Raw genomic sequence first — 25,469 nt, 5'->3', positions numbered from 1 at the left:
TGAGATATATTCTTTATTTTATTAAAGAATAAGGTGTCGATAATCAAACTTATTTTTGATTATTCAAATAAAGATATTACTTTCGTATAAGTATATCTTTGATTATTTGTTATTCATTTCAAGTATAAGTTTTAATACTTCTACTTCAATTATTTTATAAAGATTATTTTTTTATGGGAATATTATTTAAATAATAATATTCAGACATTTTCTAAATATTCTGGGGACTGATTTACTTCATTAAATCAGTTTTACTCCAAACACTCTTTAAAGTGTTTTCGAGTCTTTAAAATGATTTTCAAAAGTTAGAGCGGATCCCAAAACTATTTTTATATTTAAGATCTTCCTTTTAAAAAGGGGATTTAAATACTCGCTCAAAACCTGGGGGATCCGGCTCGGTGGTGTGTTTTATATTCGCAACAAGGTTGCTGTCTTGGTAAAAGAGTTTTTGATTACTTACCCAATATTCGGGAAGTAAAATTCTTGGAACAAGTTAATCCATTAACAGGCATCGCCTGGGAAATATCAGTGAGTTTTCCTTTCCAACTAGGTACGACTTCTTGGTGGAGCCGTATCAACAAGTTTCTACTTGGGGAAAGGGGGAAACGAGCTTTACGTTTCAGAGTCATGGATTTCATCTGAACTAGGAGTGGCGTAAGTGGTCGAGTAGCGCCGGCCCAGCCTTATTATATTGGCCCAAATGGCCTGGAAGTTCCGCTAAGGCGGTCCATTCCTTAGGAGTTCAGTGTTCGGTTGACAAGTAAATCCGACAGGTTCTCCTCTACATGTAGAAAATGGTGGGGTTGTACTACTACGAATGATCATCGTAAGTGGTCTTCCTGGCGCGGCAAACTCCCGTAATGATTTCATCATCCAATTGGATAATTTCTGCAACACTACCCAGAGCACTTCGATAGAAAGGCTACGGTTGGGCGATTGTTGAGTGTTGGCAGGGTCAAGTTTTCAAAATGATGTTTACATCAAATGAAGTATCTCATAACTTCATTTTATTTTGATGATATTTTAAAGGTTGAATCTATTCAAATCTTGTCTTGTAGTCTCATCTATGTGATGAACTTTTGAAACTGGTTATAACTTGAACGGTGGTAGTTCAAGTAGTATTGGGAAAGATATAAGTATATTGGGGTATTTGGTAACCTCATCTTTTAAACTTATATCTAGTTAATAATTATCTTATGAATGACAAAGATTTTCAGAAAAACGTTGAGACAAGGTTAGATGTATGAGATCACCTTGCAACGATATTTTTTTATATATACAGTTATACACTGGGATTTTGTGTATATTATGCATGGAAGAGGACTTCCAATATTTTGAAAAGTATATATGTATATATACTGAATATTTTGCGACTTCATCGCATTAAGATATCAAACTTGGTTCATTTCTTTTGACCAAGACTTTCATGAGTACTATGAGAAGGCTCATATATTGTTAATCATTATACATATATCAGATTATCATAGCTGAGGTAGGAACTACCAATAGGCTAGGCTTTCAACTTTTGATGTATCAGATTATGTATATTTATGAATTGTAATAATGGCAAAGAAATGTAAATTTATTCAGAAACCTGTTTAAGGTGTATTGGCATATAATTGTGGAATAAAACGACTTGTGATTATTTTTGGATATTCATCTCTGAGACTATAACTTGTGGTGTGTGTGTTTATTTTGGGGTCACAGTACAGAGTAGTTGATTATTTATTAAGATTGGGTGTTGTTAAGGGAAATGGAACTCGTGACAACCCGGATCCCCGACCCCGGATTTGGGGGTGTTACAGCATGCGCAAAACCTGAAGGTTTACTATGTGTAAAATAGTTGAAGCACGATTCTCACTTGTCAGAATGACAAGTAGGTTTAAAAGCACCTTGAAGCTTTGCTTGCTTAGGATTTTTCTATATAGAAGATATGTTTAGATTTTATCAGGGTTGAACCCATTTCATGTAAGGTATCAAGAATACCAAGTTATAATATAAAGCCTTCGACTTAATCTTAGCCTATTAGATTGATGCATTGTGAAAGATAAAACCAAGTTATAAACTTGAGTTTGAAAAATCGAAAAAAAATACGACGATACTTGGGCAAAATACGACTGAAAACAATAAAAGTCAATTACAAAGTTCAATATTGTCTAAGAAAGAAGAAATACATAAAAAACTTAGGCCTTGGAAGGCTGGGATTCTTCGGAACCACTATCCGAAGTCTCCTCGGATGTCTCTTCAGTCGGTCCCTCAGAAGTCCCCTCGGAAGTCTCCTCGGAGGTTCCCTCGGAACTATCTTCGGACGCTTTGGATGCTGCAGGAGATGCTGGTTTAGGAGACGCTGCCTTTGGAGGCTCTTCTACCCTGGCCTTCTTTATAACGGGCTCAGGCTCCTCCTCAGAAGAAGATTCCTCCTCTTTAGAGCTGGACTCGAGCTTCTTCCTCTTTTGGCCTTGGCCTTGACTCCCCGATGGGCCATCTTTGATCAAATCGGCAAGCTTGTCTGCAATGCCCCCAAGTGCTGGAACTGGCACAGGACAAGGGAAGGAAGACTGTTCAAGGACTTCTGGAAACTCGTCCTGAATAGCCTCCACAGCGGCGTCCCAGCCTTCCTTATAGCTGACTAGATGAAGGAGGGCATCATGCTCCACCATTAAATCCTTGAACTCCTGAGTGTCTATCCAGCCGTCAAAGGCTTTATCCTTTTGAGCCTTGAGGATAACATTTTCAGCCCGGGCCGTTTCCAAATCAGAAGTAAATGAGGCAAGTTGGGCTTCAAGGGCCTCTATTCTTGGTTGGCCTCCTCCATCTTCTTGTTCGCATCCTCGAGGCCAACCTTCCAAGCCTTGGCTTGGTGAATAGCCCCTTGAAAATGGGTGTTCACCTACAAGAAACACAACAAAAGTAAGAGATGGGAAAAATCAAAAAGGCAACTATGAACGGCTAAGGAAAAAGACGTACCGTCGCCAAAGCCTGAGCTCCGAAAAGCTCCTTACCCTCCAAGTCATGTTGAAGGACAAAGTCTTGATAGTCAACCGGGAAAATGGAATGCTTAGACCATTCATTGGCAAGCGCTGTGTTGCCAATAATCGAATCATTGCCCCGGATTCCCCAAGCAGGTTGGAAGTAAGACCCTAGTTTTTGCTTGGTACGTAAAACTTGGTTGGGGCCTTCTTCTCTTGGTTCCTTTGCCTGGAGTAGGAACTCCGGGAAACGATCTCCAAGGCGCGGGTCTTTAAAGACCTTTCCATCATGCTTCATCCTGATCGTTTCCAGGTCTTTAGGCTTTGTAGCCTCCTCAATTTTCTCAGCCACTGCAACAAATAAGATAAGTGAGTTGAGAAGTTAGCAAAGTAGAAGATAGAAGGAACGAAAACAACTAGATAAGGAAGGAAACGTACTCTTCCTAGGGACGGGAGAAAGGCCGCGTTCTACAAGAATGGTCTCCCTGATAAGATCCCAAGAATGGGAAGTCCCATTATCTTGCGTAAGGAGGTTAAAAGCTTTGGTCCCCTCCTCAGACAAAATTATATCGTTTGGGCTCCCATCTACGGCTAGCCCAAAAGACGAGCGAAATAGGGTGCCCCAATCGCCACCCTCCCAAACGACGAACAGAAAATCTTTCTTCCACCCCAAATTGTTGTCAGGGATGGACTTCCTGTTCACTATGTGGGGAACGATTGGGCGCTGGTTTAAAGAAACCCACCCCGGATTCTTGTCAGGACTGTTCTTGAACTGGAAAATCTTTCTAAAAACAGCAACAGAGGTAGAGACATTGTGCTTGGCGCATTGCGACAGATAGCACAGAATCAACCTCCAAGAGTTAGGGGGAGTTGGCAAGGGCTCATGCCCACATCAGCTAGTAAAACAGGGATGAATGGGTGAAAGGGGAGTCTAATACCTGCCCTTAAAGTATCCCTGTAGACGCATAGTGCGTCTTTCCTCCACTGACAGGCCCTGTCGGCCGGACCTGCAAGAACTAGCTTGAAAGGATCCTTGATTCTGAAACAATCGCTCAACTTATCCAGCTCCTGTGGATCCCGCAAGGCACTGATATGGTCGTGCACGTCTAGATGCGCATCTGACGAGTACTCGTCCCCTAGGGTGTTGATCATATCAATCAAGGAAGTGTACCTTGACCGAATGGGGAATTCATTGGACTTTCTGGCCACATTCATTTTGGCCAAACGGGTCATTTTCTTATCAACCATCTGAAAAAAAGGCACATAAGGAGACAATTTTAAAACGCAAACTATGCAAAAATAAGCACAAGAAGTAAAGGGAGAAGTCTTACCTGAAGTAATGCTCCTAAAAAAGGCTTTGGGGCTTAAGATACTCCGACCTAACTGTTATTGCTCTGAGATTCTTAACAGAAGAAGAAAGAAGGAGAATTTAGAAATGAGAAAGTGAGGAGCAGTAGACTCTACTCACTTCTTTATATAGGAGAAAAAGTGAAGTTGAAGGGACAAAAAGCCCAGTAAGGATAAAGGCCCAAAGAAAAAAGCCCAGAAATGGAACATTTCAGAATTTTCCAAGGAATTCCAAAGAAATTAAATAAAAATTCCCGAGAATTCTAGAGAATTCTGAAGAGGGTGTTTTAATATATTAAGCCCAGATTAATAAGAGGCCCAATGGGAGGCCCAAATCCAATTGGGATTTGGAAAAATAAAAAGCCCAAATCCAATTAAGATTTGGAAAAATAGAAGGCCCAAATCCAATTAGGATTTGGAAAATAGAAGGCCCAAATCAAAGCCCTAAAAAAGATAAGGCCCAATCCAAATTGGATAAGAAGGAAGCCCAATAAGACCAGGATTGAGGTCGAGTTCCAAGTCGTGAATTCTGCTAGAATTCTTTCGAACAGACACCCAAAAATTACGGGTATAATAGACCAAGATTGAGGTTGAAGTTCAGCTCGTGAATTCTGTTCGAATTCTTTCGAACAGACACCCGAAAATTACGGGTATAATAGAACTGGATTGAGGTCGAAAGCCAGACCAGGATCGAGGTCGAATTCATGAATCAAGCACAATACTTTTCAAGAATGGGGTGCGAAAACCTAGACTAAAATCCAGGTCGAAGAATCGACTAGGATCCTGGTCGAAACCAAGGTCGTGAATCCTAGTCAAAATCTAACGACCAGGATGCAAAGAAAAACACTAGTTTTCGACCAAAATCCAGGTCGAAGCTTCGACTAGGATCCTGGTCGAAATCCAGGTCGTGGATCCTAGTCGAAGTCCTTCGACCAGGATTGGAAAGCTGGCCCAAAATTCGACTAGGATCCAGGTCGAAATTTCGACTAGGATCCTGGTCGAAAAAGGGCTGAAAATTTAAGAATATTTGTGAAAAATTGCAGAAAATTTGGAAAAATCTCGGGAAAAAGGGAAAATTCCTGAAAAATACCAGAAAATTCCTAAAAATAGGGAGAAGGTAAGAAAATAAAAAGGCAAGTTTTTAAACGACCCAGAAGACGCGTACAAGGCAAATCGTTATAAACGTGTAGGTCGCTCCATACTTTACGCAAAATGATACCCTGAAAGGGAATGAACGAACTTAACTTTTGCGGAATCTTATACGGTTTCCCAAAAGTTAGGGGAAAATGATTGAGATAAATAAATCCTGATTGTGTAATTAAATATCGCAGTAATTATACATGATTTGGGATGCTAGGCCCAATAAGAAGATGTATGACATTCAGACCAAAAAGGTTAACACATTGATCAGGCCTGATGGACCAGATCAAGCCTGATGGAACAAAGAAGGCCCAAAAACCCTGAATATTAATTAATTTTGTAATTAATTAATAAGGGAAAAATCAACTATTGAGAAGAGTCCCGATAAGGACATAAATCCTTGCAGATTAGCCTCAAAGGGACCTAGAAGGATAAGGAATCAGTTTCCTACTATTTAGGACTCCAAAGTCCATTCTAATTCTGAGACTTGGCTACCAAGTCTCCTATACCAAGTCCAATTCAAGGACCACCAACATCTATATAAGGGGTCTCACCCCACAAATCAGAACTACGTTTTTTGGCTTGATTCTCTAATTCACAGAGATATGTAGGCATCTCGTAAAGGCATAGTTAAGCTACGAAACACGAGAGCAGCCATTAAAGGCCTTGAGCTCCCGAACCTTAGCAGTAAATACAGCAAATAATAACCTTAGTTTTTATCTATAACACCTATGGATTTATGAAATTGCATTCACATTTATTTGGGGTCGCTCGAAAGTGAATCGGGGCTGAAACGAATGGAACTAGGTTTCCGAATAATTCTCGTAGGCGGTTGTACACGAGGTATGGAGCAAAAATTGAGGCGGCCCGTTTTCTGGATATCTTTTAAAAGTTTGTCCCTATGGACTTATGAAATTGCATTCGCGTTTATTTGGGGTCGTTCGAAAGTGAATCGGGGCAGAAAAGAATGGAACTAGGTTTCCAAATAATTCTCGCAGGGATAGTACACGAGGTATGGAGCAAAAATTGAGGTGGCCCATTTTTTAGATATCTTTTCATAATTTGTACCTTTGGATTTATGAAATTGCATTCGCGTTTATTTGGGGTCGTCCGAAAGTGAATCGGGGCTGAAAAGAATGGAACTAGATTTCCGAATAATTCTCGTTGGGGATAGTACACGAGCTGTGGAGAAAAAATTGAGGCGACCCGCTTTTTGGATATCTTTTCATAATTTTTCCCTATGGATTTATGAAATTGCATTCGCGTTTATTTGGGGTCATCCGGAAGTGAATCGGGGCTGAAACGAATGGAACTAGGTTTCCATATAATTCTCATAGGTGGGTAATACACGAGGTATGGAGCAAAAATTGAGGCTGCCCGTTTTTGGATATCTTATCATAATTTGTCCCAATGGATTTATGAAATTGTATTCACGTTTATTAGGGGTCATCCGGAAGTGAATCGGAGTTGAAACAAATGTAATAATTCTCATAGCGGGTAGTACACGAGGTATGGTGGAAAAATTTAGACCGCCCGTTTTTTGAATATCTTTTCATAATTTGTCCCTATGGATTTATGAAATTGCATTCGCGTTTATTTAGCCATTGCACAGGCTAAAGAACCTAGATCACACTCCCGGGCCAAACATATACTCATGAGATTTCACCTTATTCGAGAGATTAATGAAAGGGGTGATATACACATATGTAAAGTGCACACAAATGATAACATTGCAGACCCACTGACCAAAGGCTTGTCATAGCAGAAGCACGATGGTCACACTAGTTCCATGGGTATTAGATAAATGGGTGATTGGCTCTAGTGCAAGTGGGAGATTGTTAGTGTAAGTGCCCTAGAGGCAATACATTATTTTTTTAAATCTTTATGTCAGTTGATCATTCAATAAATATATTTATTATGACCTTAATTACTGCGATATTTTTTTAGCATAATAAATGTCCTTAGAATCATGAAACACATTGTATAGTTTGAGTACATGACTTGAACTTGAGATTATATAATATATCATATTCTTAAAGGTCCCTAGTCGAGTATTATTATATAGGAAAATAATAATACATAGATAGACTAGTATGTTGTTTGACAAGATAATCACATCTCATTGGTTATAAGTATGAGGATACTAAAGTCAATACATAGGTACATGTGAGAGTACATGGTACTGGACAGACCCACAGTGAGATTCTTCATGTTTAATAAAGTCATAAGAAAGACTCACAGTGATAATGGTGTAACGATACTTTGACTTGAAATCATTATATTTCTATACGAGGACTAATATACTTTGACTACATTAAAAGTTACTTTTGATCGGGTGATGATAAAAGTGGACATCGGGTATATCATGAGTCGTATGAGAATATGAATGATAGATAAAGGATTTAACCCCCCTTATAATTAGGAGAGATATTATTGGCCTCTTGATTGAGTGAGACTATATAAGCATGGTCATGCTCAAATAATGATTTGTCTTGATAGTCTACTCATGGATCAAGTAAACCCGGATTAAATGTTGAAGAGGATGACTAAATACATGCCTCGAGTTTAATCTATAATATGTATGGTTAAAGGGATTATATTACACGAAAAACATTAATCACGAAAGGTTTTATCTAATCACGATTTAATTATTGTTTAATTGGGTAACAATGATGTATTACTAGATACCGCTCATTGTTTACAATTTTATTAGAGAATAAAATTATTGTTAATTAAATAATAGCCTATAGGGTCACACAAATAGAGCACTTAATGGGATAGTTAATTTAAATTATGGATTTAAATTAATTGATGATTATTCGAATTTTATTATAATTAAGTAAGACTTAATTGAGATAATATAAATTTGAATTAAAAGGAATATTTTTGCCCATAATAATTAAGTATGACTTAGTTATTAATTAAATAATAGAAATTCGTTTTTATTATTTAATCCAATACCTACTAGGGTTGGGTTTTGCTGTTATGGGCCTTTTTATTCAGCCATTATAAATAGATAATGATAGGTTAAAGAGGGGGTACGTTTTTTTGAGAAAACCCTAGCAGCAAAGAGAGGCAGAGGCAATTCGGATCGTCAAGAAGGAGGCTAGTACATCCATTCCGTAGTCAAGTTTGTGAGGCGTTCTTGGAGGTGCTCGTGTGGATACCATAGAGGTGTTTCTCCGAGAGGTAGACACAAAGCGTGATAGCTAGGATCTTCGTTGAGTTCGTGAAAGTTAAGCTCTTGAAAGGTATGATTCGTTATCTCTATAATCTGCTCATAATTATACATGGATCATGTTTTTGGGTTTCGAAATTTTTTTGTTTTATTTACGTTTATCCACTGCATTTTTTGCCTCGAAACCCAACACTAGGTTTGCGAATAATTCTCATAGGCGGTAGTACACAAGGTATGGAGCAAAAATTGAGGCGGCCCATTTTTTGGATATCTTTTCGTAATTTGTCCATATGGATTTATGAAAATGCATTCGCGTTTATTTGGGGTCATCCGAAAGTGAATCGGGGCAGAGACGAATGAAACTAGGTTTCCAAATAATTCTCGTAGGTGGTAGTACACGAGGTATGGAGCAAAAATTGAGACGGCCCGTTTTTCGATATCTTATCATAATTTGTCCCAATGGATTTATGAAATTTCATTCACGTTTATTTGGGGTTATCCGAAAGTGAATCGGGGCTGAAACGAATGGAACTAGGTTTCCGAATAATTCTCGTAGGTGGTAGTACATGAGGTATGGAGCAAAAATTGAGGCGGCCCGTTTTTGGATATCTTATCATAATTTGTCCCAATGGATTTATGAAATTGCATTCACGTTTATTTGGGGTCATCCGAAAGTGAATCGGGGTTGAAACGAATGGAACTAGATTTCCGAATAATTATACTAGGCATTTTTTGGATATCTTTTCATAATTTGTCCCTGTGGATTTTGAAATTGCATTCGTATTTATTTGGGTTCGTCAGGAAGTGAATCGGAGCTGAAACGAATGAAACTCGATTTTTGAATAATTCTCGTAGGGGAGTACACGAGTTATGGAGGAAAAATAGAGACTGCCCATTTTTTGGATATCTTTTCATAATTTGTCAGTATGGATTTATGAAATTGCATTCGGGTTTATTTGGGGTCGTCCGGAAATGAATTGGAGCTGAAACAGATGGAACTCGATTTCCGAATAATTCTCGTAGGGGGAGTACACGAGTTATGTAGGAAAAATTGAGGCGAACTCTTTTTTTGGATATCTTTTATAATCTGTCCCTATGGATTTATGAAATTGCATTCACGTTTATTTGGGGTCGTTCGAAAGTGAATCGGGGCTCAAACGAATGGACACGAGGTATGGAGCAAAAATTGAGGCGACCCGTTTTTTGAATATCGTTTCATAATTTGTACCTATGGATTTATAAAATTTCATTCTCGTTTATTTGGGGTCTTCCGGAAGTGAATCGGGGCTGAAACGAATAAAACTAGATTTCTAAATAATTCTCGTTGGGGGTAGTACACGAGGTATGGGGCAAAAATTGAGGCGGCCCATTTTTTGGATATATTTTCATAATTTGTCCCTATGTATTTATGAAATTACATTCGCATTTATTTGGGGTCGTCCGGAATTGAATCGGGGTTGAAACGAATGGAACTTGGTTTCTGAATAATTCTCGTAGGCGGTAGTACACGAGGAATGGAAGAAAAATTGAGGCGGCTCGTTCTTTGGTTATCTTTTCGTAATTTGTCCCTATGGATTTATGAAATTGCATTCGCATTTATTTGGGGTCTTCTGGAAGTGAATCGGGGCTGAAACGAATGGAACTAAGTTTCCAAATAATTCCCGTAGGTGGTAGTACACGAGATATGGAGCAAAAATTAAGGTGGCCCGTTTCTGGATATCTTATCATAATTTGTCCCAATGGATTTATGAAATTGCATTCACGTTTATTTTGGGTCATCCGAAAGTGAATCGGGGCTAAAACGAATGGAACTAGGTTTCCGAATAATTCTCATAGGCGGTAGTACACGAGGTATGGAGCAAAAATTGAGGTGTCCAGTTTTTTGGATATCTTTTCATATTTTGTCTTATGGATTTTGAAATTGCATTCGCGTTTATTTGGGGTCATCCGGAAGTGAATCGGTGCTGAAACTAATGGAACTTGGTTTCCAAATAATTCTCGTAGGTATGGAGCAAAAATTGAGGCGGCCCGTTTTTAGATATCTTATCATAATTTGTCCCAATGGATTTATGAAATTGCATTCATTTTTATTTGGGGTCATCCGAAAGTGAATCGGGGCTGAAACGAATGGAACTAGATTTCCGAATAATTTTCGTAGGCGGTAGTACACGAGGTATGGAGCAAAAATTGAGGTGTCCCGTTTTTTGGATATCTTTTCATAATTTGTACCTATTGATTTATGAAATTGCATTCGTGTTTATTTGGGGTCGTCCGAAAGTGAATCGGGGCGGAAACGAATGGAACTAGGTTTCCGAATAATTCTCGTAGGCGGTAGTACACGAGGTATGGAGCAAAAATTGAGGCGGCCCGTTTTTTGGATATCGTTTCATAATTTAATGAAAAAAAGAAGGATACTGGAAATGAAAGTATTTTTCTTGTATCAATTCTACACGACGCGAGGTATGGGTAAAAAATTGAGGCGGACCGTTTTTTGGATATCTTTTCATAATTTATCCCTATGAATTTATGAAATTGCATTCGCGTTTAAAATTTACAAAAAAAAATTAAAATATACGATAATTTTGAATAGGTGTGATTTTACTAGGTATCAACTTTATACTGTTTCATTAATAAAAAATAATTTTCAAAATAAAGGAAACTGTTAACTTCATATTTTTTATCTGATAATTAAATTTAGTGTGCCCGTTTGGGAAATCTTAAAATAAGTAACTTATGACTTAAAATGATTAAGTGTGAAATAAGTGATAAGTTGATAAATACTTATAAGTTCTATAAGTGTTTGGATAAATTTACTTATAAGTCAGAATTTTTTTTACTTAAATGAATTAAAACAAATAATTATTAAATATAATTATCTTAGTTCATGAATCTTAAATTAGAAAATATTTAAAAATTTATATTTTAAAATCAAAACTTTAGAAAAAAGTGAAAAAATGAAAATAAGTTGGAAAAAAGTACGTCACTGCCAACTTTCAACTTATCAGCTTATAAGTTGTAAATTCAGCTTATAAGTTGGGTCGACAAACACTCGTCGATAAGCTGTTAAGGGCTTATAAGTCATAAGTGGCTTATAAGTAGCGTGACAAACAGGCCCTAAATATTATGATGAAAAATAAAATAAATATGTGTTTTTATCAATGTAACCGTAACCTGTCGGTAGCTTCCCTTGTTGCCCTCAGTTTTGTTGGAAGGTGAATCGTTCACAGAAAGAGGCAGTGGAGCTGGATCGATCATATTCATGGCAGCTAACTTTTGGACTTCGACTCAGCAGTAAGATTGGAATTATTTTCTTTAATTAAAATCTGGGGTTTTATTTTTATTCTTCTTTGATTTTGATTTGATTTGATGGTGTGCGTAGAAAACAGCTATTGGATCCAGAGGAAGTGGATGTAGTACACCAGGTTGACAAGGAGATGGGTTTTACACTTGAAGATTGCAAGCTCATCAAGATGCATATGGCCAATTGTATGCCCTCCTCTCCTATCTATTGATACACATATTTTTTTGTACGTAACTGCTTTTTTTTCCTTGAATCTTGATTTATGCAGAGGTAGCATGATTTGTATAATCAAAGTTTTTTTAATTTATTCTGTTCTGGGGAAAAATATATTTGGGATTTTGTGCTTTTTGTATGATTTCAATTTAAAAATATTCATAATAAAGCTGGTTTTATAGATAACGATTCATCGTGAGCCTCCTTACCTTAATAAAGGCGCTATTTTTAAGTCTATGGTTTAAGAATCCGTTTCACCAAATTAAGACTTTTAGCTTAGTATGGATGACATGTTAAAAAATTGTGATGTTCGCTCTTTATCGTTTTATGAACAAAGACTTGGCAATGAAGATTAAAGACTAATTTCAAATGAGACCTATTTTCTGCGAACCGGGAAAGTATAAATTCTGATATCTTGACATGAAAATTGAAATAAAAATGAAGTAATTCAATGGTTACAAGGTAAAACGTTGCTCAACAGGAAAGATTCTTGAGCATGCAGTGCAGAGTGATTGGCTACCTGTAGCAATTTCTAATATCCTTATAATCCCTGACATTGTGGTTTCTGGTTTCAGATATTGCAAGGTTGGCTCAAAATGTGAAAGTTAGGCAAAGGTTTGACATTTATTTTGTCACTATCATTGTTGTTACTTATCTTCACTTGCCTCTTTTTACTCTCCATTGTTTCTTTTGTTTACTTTTTTCTTTTATTTAATGTTTGTATCTAGTATGGAACAAATTCAGTTTAGGCCAAATCTTTTATTATGATAATTGTCGCTCAAAATATTTTACTTCATCCTGTTTACGATATACCCTTGATATCTATGATTGTTTTTTTCTTTTCTTTTGGGTTTTGGCTTCCTGTTTGCTAGATCACATCCATTTCTTAGCATATCCTAAGTAGGGTTCTCCGTTCGCCAATTAGTTAAGGATCAAAATCATTGTTTGGCCGAGACCGTTCTGCAGAAGCTCCTGGATGTTTGCAGCAACAAGGATGTCTTTGTTAGAGAGAATATAAATTATAAAGAAATATAGGGATAAAGGTGTTGAATCATCACCCTGTAATTCCATGTGATACATGTATGTAATGGTTATGCTGAATAATAATATATGCCTTAAGTTTTTTAGGATTCAAGGTTATGGCTGTATAGATGTTAAATATTTGTATAAATATGTAACTATTAGTAGATTGTGATACTCTAGCTGAAATGCTAGACCCTCATAGACGAATAAATTTGTATATACACCGGTTAGCATATAAGGAATGCTCCTTGTATTTAAGTGTCAACTACATAACATCTTTTATTATGGCCAAATACATGGGTTTTTCTCAATTCAACTTTTGTGTATGTTAGACACTAATGATATGATAGGGATTGTGCATACCAAATTGTTTTCTGCTGTTATTATATTAGCTGATGGCTGTTAGTGTGCCCCAGTGCATTTACTGCTATTTGTTTATTCTTTCAGGGTTGTGGCTACTGCTGTTACATACATGAGACGTGTTTATACCAGGTATATGTTAGAATTCTTGATGAGTGAAGAATTTTAATACTAATGACTACCTAGATGGTCTTTTGGTAAACAAAATTTGCCTTCTAATAAATTCTGGTGAGCATGTTTTACAATATTCAGCTTGTCATTTTGAAAGTGCAAAGTCTGTTTTGTGCCACAGAATATTTAATAACCATGGTCTCATCTTGGTTGAAGATTTGCTTACAAACTGTTATCTGGTATCATCATTTTAACTCCTGCTCTGATGCCTAAATGTCCTCTTATAAAATAAATCAATCCTTCAAGTTGCATTCTTTTATTCACGTAATATCTGCGAAATTTAGAGTTACCCATCATATTGTGGTGGTATGTAGTTACTACCTCTCCGTTAATCTAATGCTAACTTTTTTTTTCTTTTTAAAATATATCGTATGCTAATCTGTCCCTCTTTGTTTTGTTTTTGTTTACATTATAGTGCATAATTGCAATATTTGTGACTATTTTTTATCTACTTTTAAACATTAATTTGTTCAAATTAAACCTAATTATTTTTCTTATGATAAAAGCCCTATTAGCATGTATATATAAAGGAGAAATCACCCCCTTCAACATCTCTCATAATGTGCTCTTCACCGTTGAAAGCTAGATCCACTTGAGGTGTGTTATTGTTAGGACCAGTCCCGGCCTGCTCTTTAATTATATATATATATATATATGTTGTCAAGAAATTATAAATATGAACGGATTCTTTTATTGATAAAAAAGGCACACAGAACTAAGTGATATTCGAGAGATCACTCACTCTCCACACTAATACCCTTCAAACACTCTTTTTTTAACCATGTAAAATACTTCTCTATTTATACTCAAACAACAACCCATTCCCAGTCCTCAAATCTGAACCTTAATTAACTCCAGAAAATCCTCCTTCCAAATCTGTTATGAATTGGAAAGTAAATTACTCCATAAATCACTCCTATCCTAATCTGTAATTGATTCGTAACTAAAGGTCAACTAATTAACTAGCTTCCACCAAGTAATTAGTTCCCAAAAATCACTCTCAATATAATTGTTCAATAACAAATCCCCCCTTCCAGATCTAGACAATTATTATTGTTTCTTACGTCTAGCGTAAATAATGTGCGTAGGAGGCCTAACATTACGCGCCACCCAAACTCGAACCTTGTCCTCAAGGTTGAATTGAGGAAATTGTTCCAAGATGACCTCAAATTGTTCCCAGGAATCTTCAAAAGCTGGCAATCCCTTCCATCGAATAAGAACTTATGTACCTGCCTGTCCAGTCTGATCGGATGAACGAACACTACGCACTTCTAATGGTTCTACCAGTAACTCCATATAAGGAGAAAGGTTACTAGGAATAGTTGAAAAAGCTGTGTGTTTGCCGACTGCTTTCTTTAGCTTAGAGACATGAAAAACATCGTGAATCTTGGATGTCGAAGGTAACTTGAGTCGGTACGCAACCTGACCAATTTGCTGAAGTATCTCAAAAGGACCATAAAATCTGGGTGCCAACTTTTCATCAGGTTTGCAAGCAAGGGACTGTTGCCAGTAAGGTTGCAACTTGACTTAAACAAAGTCACCAAGTGCAAACGTAACATCACGGCGTTTAGAATCTGCAGTTTGCTTCATTTTTTGCTGAGCACGAAGCAAATGAGCCTTCAATTCTGCTAATATGGCATCACGCTCACACAACTGTTTGTGGACTTCCATATTTGCAGCAGAGCCTAACTCATACAGTACCAATGGAGGAGGATCACGACCATAAAGGGCCTTAAACGGTGACATACCACCAGATGTGTGAAAAGAAGTGTTGTAGCTATATTCAGCCCATGTTAACCAAGTCCACCAACGAGAGGGTTTATCCATAGAAAAGCAACGCAAATATGTTTCCAAACCCTTATTGACAATTTCCGATTGACCATCCGTTTGTGGATGGTAAGCAGAACTACGACATAGCTCAGATCCTTGCAAAGTAAACAACTCCCGCCAAAAGAGGCTCATGAAAATTTTATCTCTATCTGAAATAATGCTACGTGGTACACCATGTAAGCGGACTATATCACGAACAAATATAGCGGCTACTGAGGGGGATGAAAAGGGATGCTTTAGTGGAATAAAGTGGGAATATTTCGTTAATCGATCCACCACCACTAGTATAGAATCATATCCTTGAGATTTAGGTAATCCCTCGATAAAATCCATAGTAATATCTTCCCATACCTGATTTGGAATCGGTAATGGCTGTAGAAGGCCAGCAGGAGACATAGCTTCATGCTTGCTACGTTGGCAAATGTCACAGGAAGCCACAAAATTCTGGACAGAATGTTTGATTCCCTTCCAGTAAAATTCTGCAGACAGGCGCAGATAAGTGCGGCGAATCCCAGCATGTCCTCCAACCACCCCACAATGATATTCCTGTAGTAATAAAGAGATGTAAAGAGATTCAGATGGTAAAACCAGCCTACCATTGTGCCGTAGATGACCTCCAACTAATGAATAAGCAGGATAATAATATCAGAAAAATCCAGAATAATGGCAGCTGAAAGGGCTTCCAAGGAAACCTGATCCGGCATTCTTGAAAGGGCATCTGCAGCATTATTAGTTTTCCCAGGCTTGTATTGAATTTCAAAATCATAACTCATTAGCTTCAACAGCCATTTTTGATGCTCATCCTCAACCACTCGTTGGTCAAGTAGAAATTTCAAACTGTGCTGATCAGTACGCACTGTGAAACGTCGACCGATAAGGTACGGGCGCCACTTTTTAATGGCGAAAACAATTGCCATCAACTCCCGTTCATAAACTGACTTGGCACGCGCACCTGAGCTAAGTTTGTGGTTGTAGAAGGCAATAGGACGGTCTTCTTGCATAAGAACAGCCCCTAACCCAAAACCTGATGCATCACTTTTGATCACAAATTTCTTAGAGAAATCAGGTAATGCAAGCACCGGTAAGTTGATCATGGCCTCCTTAAGCTGTTGAAAAGCTGATGTGGCCTCTTCATTCCATCCAAAGGCATCTTTTTTAAGCTGTTGAGTCAAAGGCCAGGCAATTTTACTATAATCTTTCACAAAACGGCGATAATAACCTGTCAAACCGAGAAAACCACGCAAGGCTCGAAGTGTTTTGGGTTGTGGCCAGTCAACCATGGCCTGAATTTTGGAAGGGTCTGCTGATACACCTGTCCCGTCAATTATATGCCCTAGATACTCAATTCTTGTTTGTGCAAAAACACACTTCTTCGAATTAGCATAAAGTTTATGAGCACGCAAGGCTGAAAAAACACACTGTAAATGATACAAGTGGGTTTCTACTGTTGGGCTGTAAACAAGGATATCATCGAAGAAAACCAAAACAAATTTTCGGAGATATTCACGAAACACCTCATTCATTAAGGACTGGAAAGTGGAGGGCCCATTTGTAACACCAAACGGCATTACGAGAAACTCATAATGTCCTTCATGAGTACGAAATGCAGTTTTCAGGATATCCTCGGTTCGAACACGTATTTGGTGATACCCCGATTTAAGATCTATCTTGCTAAAAACTGAAGCCCCATGTAGCTCATCCAATAATTCCTCAATGACAGGTATTGGGAATTTGTCTGGCACAGTAGCTTGATTTAGGGCCCGATAATCTACGCAGAAGCGCCAACTGCCATCTTTCTTTCGAAACAGCAACACTGGACTGGAAAAAGGACTTACACTTGGCTGAATAATACAAGCAGCAAGCATTTCAGTCACTAAGCGTTCTATCTCATTTTTTTGAATCTGTGGATATCGATAAGGTCGGACTGAGATGGGCGACGTGCCTTCTTTAAGAACAATAGCATGATCCCTTTTCCTGCTTGGAGGTAGGCCCAAGGGCATCTCAAAAATATCGTTGAACTCCTTTATTAGAACAGAAACTGCAGTAGGCATCGGGGTTGCTGGAATAAAGACCTCGTCTCTTGCATCTTTATGAGTAATCTGTCCCAATTCTAAGAGAATTCCTTGCCCACCATGTTGCACAGTCCGTATCATAGCACGCAGTGAAACTTGAGCTTTGCATAAGGCAGGATCACCACGCAATTGAACCCGCACACCACCAATGGAAAATTTCATAGTTGAAGCAGCCCAATTCATGTGCGATTCACCCAAGGAAGCCAGCCATCGGTACCCTAATATCACCTCAAAATTTCCTAGCTGAAGCGGAAAAAAATCAGCAATAACATCAAACTCAGGAAGATTTAAACATACTTGTCGACATATTCCAGCAGATTTGATTTCCCCTCCTGTACCCAATGAGACTCCAAAGTCTTTAGTGGGTGATAAAGGTAGCTCTAATTCAGCCACCAGTGATGAAGATATAAAATTATGTGATGCTCCAGAATCAATAAGAACGATAACTTCTCGCTCACTGATCCTGCCACGAACTTTCATGGTGTATGGAGCAGAAAGTCCTACCAACGAGGAAAGAGAAAGCTCTATAGAGGACGGGTCAATCTCCGTAGATAAGTCTGTCGTCATAGCTTCTTCTTGATCTTGGGACCCGTGATCAACAAGTTAATCTTCATTTACCCACAGAACCTGTAATTCCCTATTCTTGTAGCGATGTCCGGGGCCAAACTTTTCATCACAACGAAAACAAAGACCCTTTTCTCTCGTCTTGCATTTCAGCTTTAGTTAATCGTCTAAACTTTGAAGTAGTTGCTGCTTTAGCAGAAAGCTGGGCTGATGTGCTAGAGGGAGGCCCGGTGGAAGGTAGTCGAACAACATTCCGAGAAAAATTAGTCCCTGCTGGACTAGAATGTTTCTGGACAGCCTGTCCCTTAGAAATAATTGATCCACCTTGGAAATGTCGTATGGCTGTATTTTTATCCTCAATTTGTTGGGCAGTACGCATCATCTTGGACAACCCCAGAGGCTCCATTAGTCTCAATTCAGCCCTTATGTCTGGTTGAAGCCCTTTTCTAAAAACGCTTTCCAGTACCGTACCGACTCTGATAATTCTTTTAAAGGGGCAGAAAGTACCTCAAATTGGCGACGGTATTCCCGTACGGTTGTTGTTTGTTGCAGAGAGAATAGTTGGTCATGAAGAGCACCCACTTGTGCAAGTTGGAATCGCTCCAACATTTGTAATTTGAATTCCTCCCAGCTGCGAAAAGGACGCCGACCTTCCTCATAATAGTACCATGATAAAGCATCACCTTCCAAACAGACCACTGCAGATCGGAGTTTCTCCGTGGAGGACATGTTATTAAGCTCAAAGTATCGTTCTGCACGAAACAGCCAACCTTCGGGATTCTCTCCTTCAAACACAGGCAATTCCAGTCGTCGAGGTAAAGAATCCAATACCGCTCCTGATTTATTTTGCTGTTGCTGCGAATTCTCAAGGAAAAGGGTAGATCGTCCAGTAGCCTCATGACTATAGCTATCCATTTTTGTAAGTATGGTAATCATACTTTCTTTGAGAAAAGGAATGTCATTTTGAATTTTTTCAATATCCAGCTTCTGAAATTCTGCTTGCAATGCTTCAAATTTATTTTCTAAGTCTTCAACTCGATTTTCAACTTGTTTTGCACCTGCCATTTTCCCAAGAACAGAGATGCTCTGATACCACTGTTAGGACCAGTCCCGGCCTGCTCTTTAATTATATTATATATATATATGTTGTCAAGAAATTATAAATATGAACGGATTCTTTTATTGATAAAAAAGGCACACAGAACTAAGTGATATTCTAGAGATCACTCACTCTCCACACTAATAACCTTCAAACACTCTTTCTTTTTTTTTAACCATGTAAAATACTTCTCTATTTATACTCAAACAACAACCCATTCCCAGTCCTCAAATCTGAACCTTAATTAACTCCAGAAAATCCTCCTTCCAAATCTGTAATGAATTGGAAAGTAAATTACTGTAATTGATTCGTAACTAAAGGCCAACTAATTAACTAGCTTCCACCAAGTAATTAGTTCCCAAAAATCACTCTCAATATAATTGTTCAATAACAATTCCCCCCTTCCAGATCTAGACAATTATTATTGTGTCTTACGTCTAGCGTAAGTAATGTGCGTAAGAGGCCTAACAGTTATGCATAGCTAGGAAAACGCCAGTCACTGTTTTTTTTTTTGAAAAATGAAAATAGTTCAATAATGAAAAGCCATACAGCATTTACACATGATCGAAATTGAACAAACGCATAATTATATCGTTGTTGAATCCTTCCTTCTTGATAGGCAACCAAGCGATATTTTGAAGTGATATCTACATGATGTAATCCTCCAATTGTTGTTTTGAGCAATTGACCACAAATGCATCACCATAAAAACCTTTATCACCGAATCAACACCATGAAAATTCCGCAGATCTGTAATCTCGGGCATGATGAACTGCAAACAAATCAAATAAAACCAAACTCTCACAAGGAGAGACAAACAAAACCCAAATAAATTGGGAAATTATTGAAGATTAACAAGAGATGAACTAAGAGATGAACTAACAATAATAAAAAGAAGAAGAGATCGGGGCTTTCCACTGGTGAAAGCCGATGGAAGTCCCTCAGAGATGATAGGGAGGCTGCTTTAAGGTTGAGAGAATTTTAGGGTTTCAGACTTTTATGTCCTTTATTTATTTATTTATTTATTTTTTCAATTCAACGCCAGTCACTATTGAATGACTAAACAAATCCCACCAACGGACCGAACCCAGACTAATAATTAAGATTGCTCGGGGTTGGATAATTTATCAATGCTGATAATTAAGTATGAAGAAAATAAGTTGTTTAAGAAGAGAGAATTGTTTGTTTTAAATGTATTTAGCAACTTTTGTTATAGTTTATATAGCTCCTTGGTCATATGATAGACCATATTCCTCTGGATGCTCCTATATTGTATTTTTTCAACAAATTACTGAGGTTTACTTTGTTATCTTCAGGAAAAGCATGACTGAATATGATCCTCGTCTGGTGGCCCCGACCTGCTTGTACTTAGCATCAAAAGCAGAAGAAAGCACGGTGCAGGCTAGGCTTCTTGTATTTTACATCAAAAAGTTACGTAAGTGCTGTTAAACTTGATGCATTTTAGTTAATATTATAGCTTGATGCAAAAATGGTTCAATCTATTAGTGTAAATGCCTAAAATGCTCTTATATTGACTCAGATTCTGACGAAAAGTATAGGTTTGAAATAAAAGAGATACTTGAAATGGAAATGAAAATTTTGGAAGCTCTCAACTATTATTTAGTTGTATACCATCCATACCGTGCATTATCTCAGTAAGTACTCTTCATGACTTCATCAATTCATTAATTTTGATGTTTCTCATGAAAAACTACGTTACCCATTATGATGAGTTCTGGTTCTTAGAATATAAATTCTTAATATTCTATCTAAGATCAGTTCATCAGATGTACTCCATGAATTCTTTTTTTTTTCTGTAAGCTCTAGGTAGCGTATAGTGTCAAATTTATATATTGTTCTCTGATAGGTGTCTACGGATGATAGTTTTCATTTTTAATCATTCATTTTTCCTGGGAATATGTGATACATATCTGATGCTTATGTTGAGCGCGCTATTTTGGACTGTTTATAGTTTCTGCATTTTAGGCATCTAGTTATACGGTTATACTTGTAGATATTGTTCTATTGGCAAGAAAAAAAATGAGCAAAGAATAATTCAGGGAAACAGTTTTGTGAAGAGTTTATGAATATTATATAGTCTCTATGGTGGCTAATATTTTTATTAACTTATATATAAATGTATATATATATATATTAGAAATGACTCTGTACTGCACCAACTTCTGAGAAGCTCACATCTTTAGTTGAATTTTGTGGTGTACATGTACTATTTTGATTTTTAGCCATGTTACTGCTATTTGCTCATATAGCTTGGGATGATTACTTAAATTCAAAGTAGTAGTTACTCTTAGTTATCTTGGCCCAGGCCTTTTAGCCACCTGGAGTTGGTCTCTTCTTATTTTGACCAGTTTTAAATGTAATATCATACAATTTCTAGTGAGCGGTTTCTCTTCCTTACTCGTTGCTTTTACAGGTTACTGCAAGATGCTGGTATGAGTGATGCAACTCAATTAGCTTGGTAAGAGAATATATACTTGACTTCTAAAATAAATTTATGACATGTATAGAGCTCTCTTATTTCAATAGAAGATCTATTATGTCCTTTTTACAAGGCAATGATCATTAAAGACGTGTGATATATGCCACCGATGTGAACTTTCATGTTTTAAACTATTACTCTAGGAGATAATGGGAGTTACTTGATAAAACTTTTAGCCTTGATATTCTTTCTCTAGTACATCTCTTCCTACAGTTTTTTCTGTTCTGCACTGTTGTTGCTCCTCCTTAAGCTTCCTCTCCATTAAAATTTGTTTTGACGTCTAAAAGGATGACTCACATAGCTAAAGATAGTTAATATCAGGGGAGCGTGTGTACATGGGTAAACTAGCACACAGTGAACAATTTGAGGCATTATGTCTCTGCAATTTTATGTAATTGCAATCCAGTCAACCAAACCGTTAAATCATTATACTTCAACCTAATGTCAGTCATAAGAGTAGTCCATTAGACCTTTAAAAACAACTTGACTTGATGAATTAACAGAGTCATCTCACTAGTTATTGCGGTAAATCCCCATTTTTAAATAACTATGCTCTACCATCTTGAAGAGATGTGCCAGCAATGTGTGATGAGACAAATAAATGAGCAAGGCTTACTAAGTTTATGTTTTAGCTTGAAATGTGCCTATAAGCGTGATCATTCTCTGATTTAGGTTTGTTGCTGCTTCAATTGTTATTTTAACTAGAAAATCCTGGATCTTGCAGGGGGCTTGTCAATGATACTTATAAGATGGATCTGATCCTTACGCATCCTCCACATTTGATTGCACTAGCCTGCATATATGTTGCAAGTGTGCTGAAAGACAAAGAGAACACTACCTGGTTTGAAGAGCTTCGAGTTGATATGAATGTGGTACGTCTCTACAGCTTCATTAGAGCTTTAATAACATGTCGCCTTGCACTCTTGCTTATTTCATCAGCCTTTTATAACATTTAAGAAGATTTAAGTTAAGCACAGCCTGGCTTAAAAAAAAGTTAAACACCACCTAAGTAAATATGAAATAGGATATAGTATCCAGGTCTAGTAACTGCTCAGCTTTTTTTTTTTTTGCTAATTTAGTAACTGCTCAGCTTTTGCCTCATCCATGGAACCAGATCATCTATTTTTTCTAAATCTTTGCTAATTTGCTAGATATCTTGCTACTGCCAGTTTAAACTAATATTTATATTTTACTCAGCAAATTACAATAATAAAATTATATGGGCATTTGTTTTGTAAGTAGGGACTACCATAATCTTCTTGTAGCTTGTATGTTGACAGAGCAGGGGTTTATCCATCTTAAAGCCATTTCTCATTGCCTCATATGTATGCAATAAACATTGGTTGCTAATTGCATGTTGGTTACCATATTTATCCTATATCTGTTTAATGTCTACTGTACAAATTTAAAATATGCCCTTGGATATCTCCTCTCCGTTTTACACAAAACACTAGATTGACATAATATTATCTCCTTTTGTTTTGCTCATGTTAGACTGTGGTTTGTTCAATTTTGTTAATAGGTTTGAATATAATTTTCATGTCGTTCATTCAACAGGTGAAAAATATTGCAATGGAAATATTAGATTTTTATGACAGCCACAAAATGATAACAGAGGAGAAGGTACATCTTGCCATGCACAAGCTAGGTTTTAAACAGTAGATGTGTTATTTGTTAAGTTAACCACTCTGGTTTATTTCAAACCTAATTATGTAATAATTATTGCACGGCTCAGAAGGAAAAAAGGGGGAAAAAGACATTCAAATGATAATGTATCAAAAGTCAGTATTTGTAGAAAATTGTCTTAAAGAATCTCAAGAATATGCTGCATCTTCTTGAATCTTATTTTGGCTGCTTGGCTGCTGTAGACCAGTGTAAGTTAATTGAGTGTTGCTGGAAGGGTAATACGGACCGAAAGAAGAGTACACGTGATCGACCTTTGTATTGGCACAAAATTGGACAAATATCTGATTTTTATATTGTCAACAAGGCTGGCCTGAGTTTTGAGTTTGAATTTATGTAATTTTGAACCAATTGAATAATTTATACCAACTGAAACTGCTAACTAAACTCATCTCATGTATTAAACAATTCAGGTCTCACGAAGTAATTACCCAGCGATGTTAAACGAATCATACCGTGTTTTGACCTTTAGTATTCAATAATAATATAAATTAATAGCATGCCATGTATTCTTTAATTCTCGAATATAAAAAACTGAAATGAATTTGAATAATTGAGTTTTCATGAGGTTAGGTAAACTCATATTACGTGTCTTATTTTCCCTTTTAGTTAGTTAATTAGACCGAACTTTAACCTACAATTTAAGAAGATTTATCAATTATCTTAAAATCTGAAAAATATATTTCAAAGGAGATTAGATATATTTTCTAATAAAATAAGTTTTTAAACTTTTTTAACCATATAATATGTATAATTGATTGTTTGTCAAAATTTAGTCAATTTGACCATCTAATAGTCGAACAATTTGTAAAGGTTATGAGGTAACAAATATTTGAACAAAATCAAAGTTGTGTTTTAAATTGAGAAGATTAAATTATAGATCCATGGACTATTGACATTTTACAATCTAGGTCCTTAAACAATTGAATCACTTAAAAATTATCTTCGATTCTCCGAAACTTTAGGAATGTTCTTCACATCTAATTACATATTTTTTAATTATTTTTATAAGATGTCACGTCATTAAAAATTAACTGTGTTACCTAAAATCTAACGAAAGAATTGCGATTATAAAAATTCAAAAATTTAATTATTTATCAATTTATATTTATAATTCAGGGACCTAGAAAAAAAATGAGTATGGTCTCGTAAACTATAATTTGATTTTTCCTGTTTTGAATTTGATTGTACACACCTGACCCTGACCCTGGCTGTTCCTTTTTCAAAGTATCTTTCTTTTGGATCTTTCATATCCTCCTTCGTTACTTGTTAACATCAATTTCTTTATTACCCATTCATTTCATATTTTCTTGGTTTACCTAGTCTTATTCATCCAATTATTATTATTATTATTATTTGATAACCCGTGTAAAGCACGAGTCGAGATTAAAATATTAATATTAAATAATTATTATAGAAATTTATTATAAATTATAAATAAAATATATAATAATAAAATTGTACAATTATTGTCGTTTTTCTTTTGAAACTATACGTAATTTTCATTAACTCAAATCTTATTAGAACAATAAACTCAATGTTATTATGTATATGTTGTTCAAAAAAAACATAACTAATATTTTACATCGAAACTTTAGTCAAACAATGCGATTGACGAATAATTTAATAAAACATTAAATCAACATTCCTAATTAATTGCATATTAGATTTCTTATTGTTAGTTGGATTTGGGTTTTTATATAATTTGTGATCACATATTTTTTCTAATAAAATATTCTTTAAGTATATAAATTTGCATTTGGTGTTAAAATAGAATTCAATATGTATGAATTTAGAAATTACAATATATATACAATTCCGTTTATATAAAAATAATATAAATATGTTGTATATAAGAATCAAAAAACGGGTAAAATATTACATATAGAATTTTAAGACATATTGATACAGGAGTCAAAAAAGAAAAAAATGGTATATTTAGAGGTATAGTAATATACAAAAAGGGGTGAAAACAAGGTACCCCTTTGAAAGATGATTTCTTTTATTAATAACAATATG

The 25,469-nt window shown here is 36.4% G+C and overlaps 1 protein-coding gene across 1 annotated transcript; it reads left to right on the top strand.

Moving 5' to 3' along the window:
- Positions 1-11,768: 11,768 nt before the first annotated feature.
- LOC141683572 (cyclin-C1-1-like) lies at positions 11,769-23,781 on the top strand. Its single transcript, XM_074488318.1, has 9 exons — positions 11,769-11,925; positions 12,014-12,120; positions 12,724-12,763; positions 13,619-13,663; positions 20,584-20,702; positions 20,808-20,922; positions 21,702-21,746; positions 22,492-22,639; positions 23,325-23,781. Exons 1-9 carry the CDS (start codon positions 11,894-11,896, stop codon positions 23,427-23,429), a joined length of 756 nt encoding a protein of 251 aa, XP_074344419.1. The 5' UTR covers positions 11,769-11,893; the 3' UTR covers positions 23,430-23,781.
- Positions 23,782-25,469: the final 1,688 nt, after the last annotated feature.

The sequence above is a fragment of the Apium graveolens genome, chromosome 9 (assembly GCF_009905375.1).
Source record: "Apium graveolens cultivar Ventura chromosome 9, ASM990537v1, whole genome shotgun sequence".
NCBI lineage: Eukaryota > Viridiplantae > Streptophyta > Magnoliopsida > Apiales > Apiaceae > Apium > Apium graveolens.
The sequence above is the reverse complement of the archived record's forward strand: the minus strand, read 5'-3'. Positions and strand labels throughout refer to the sequence as shown.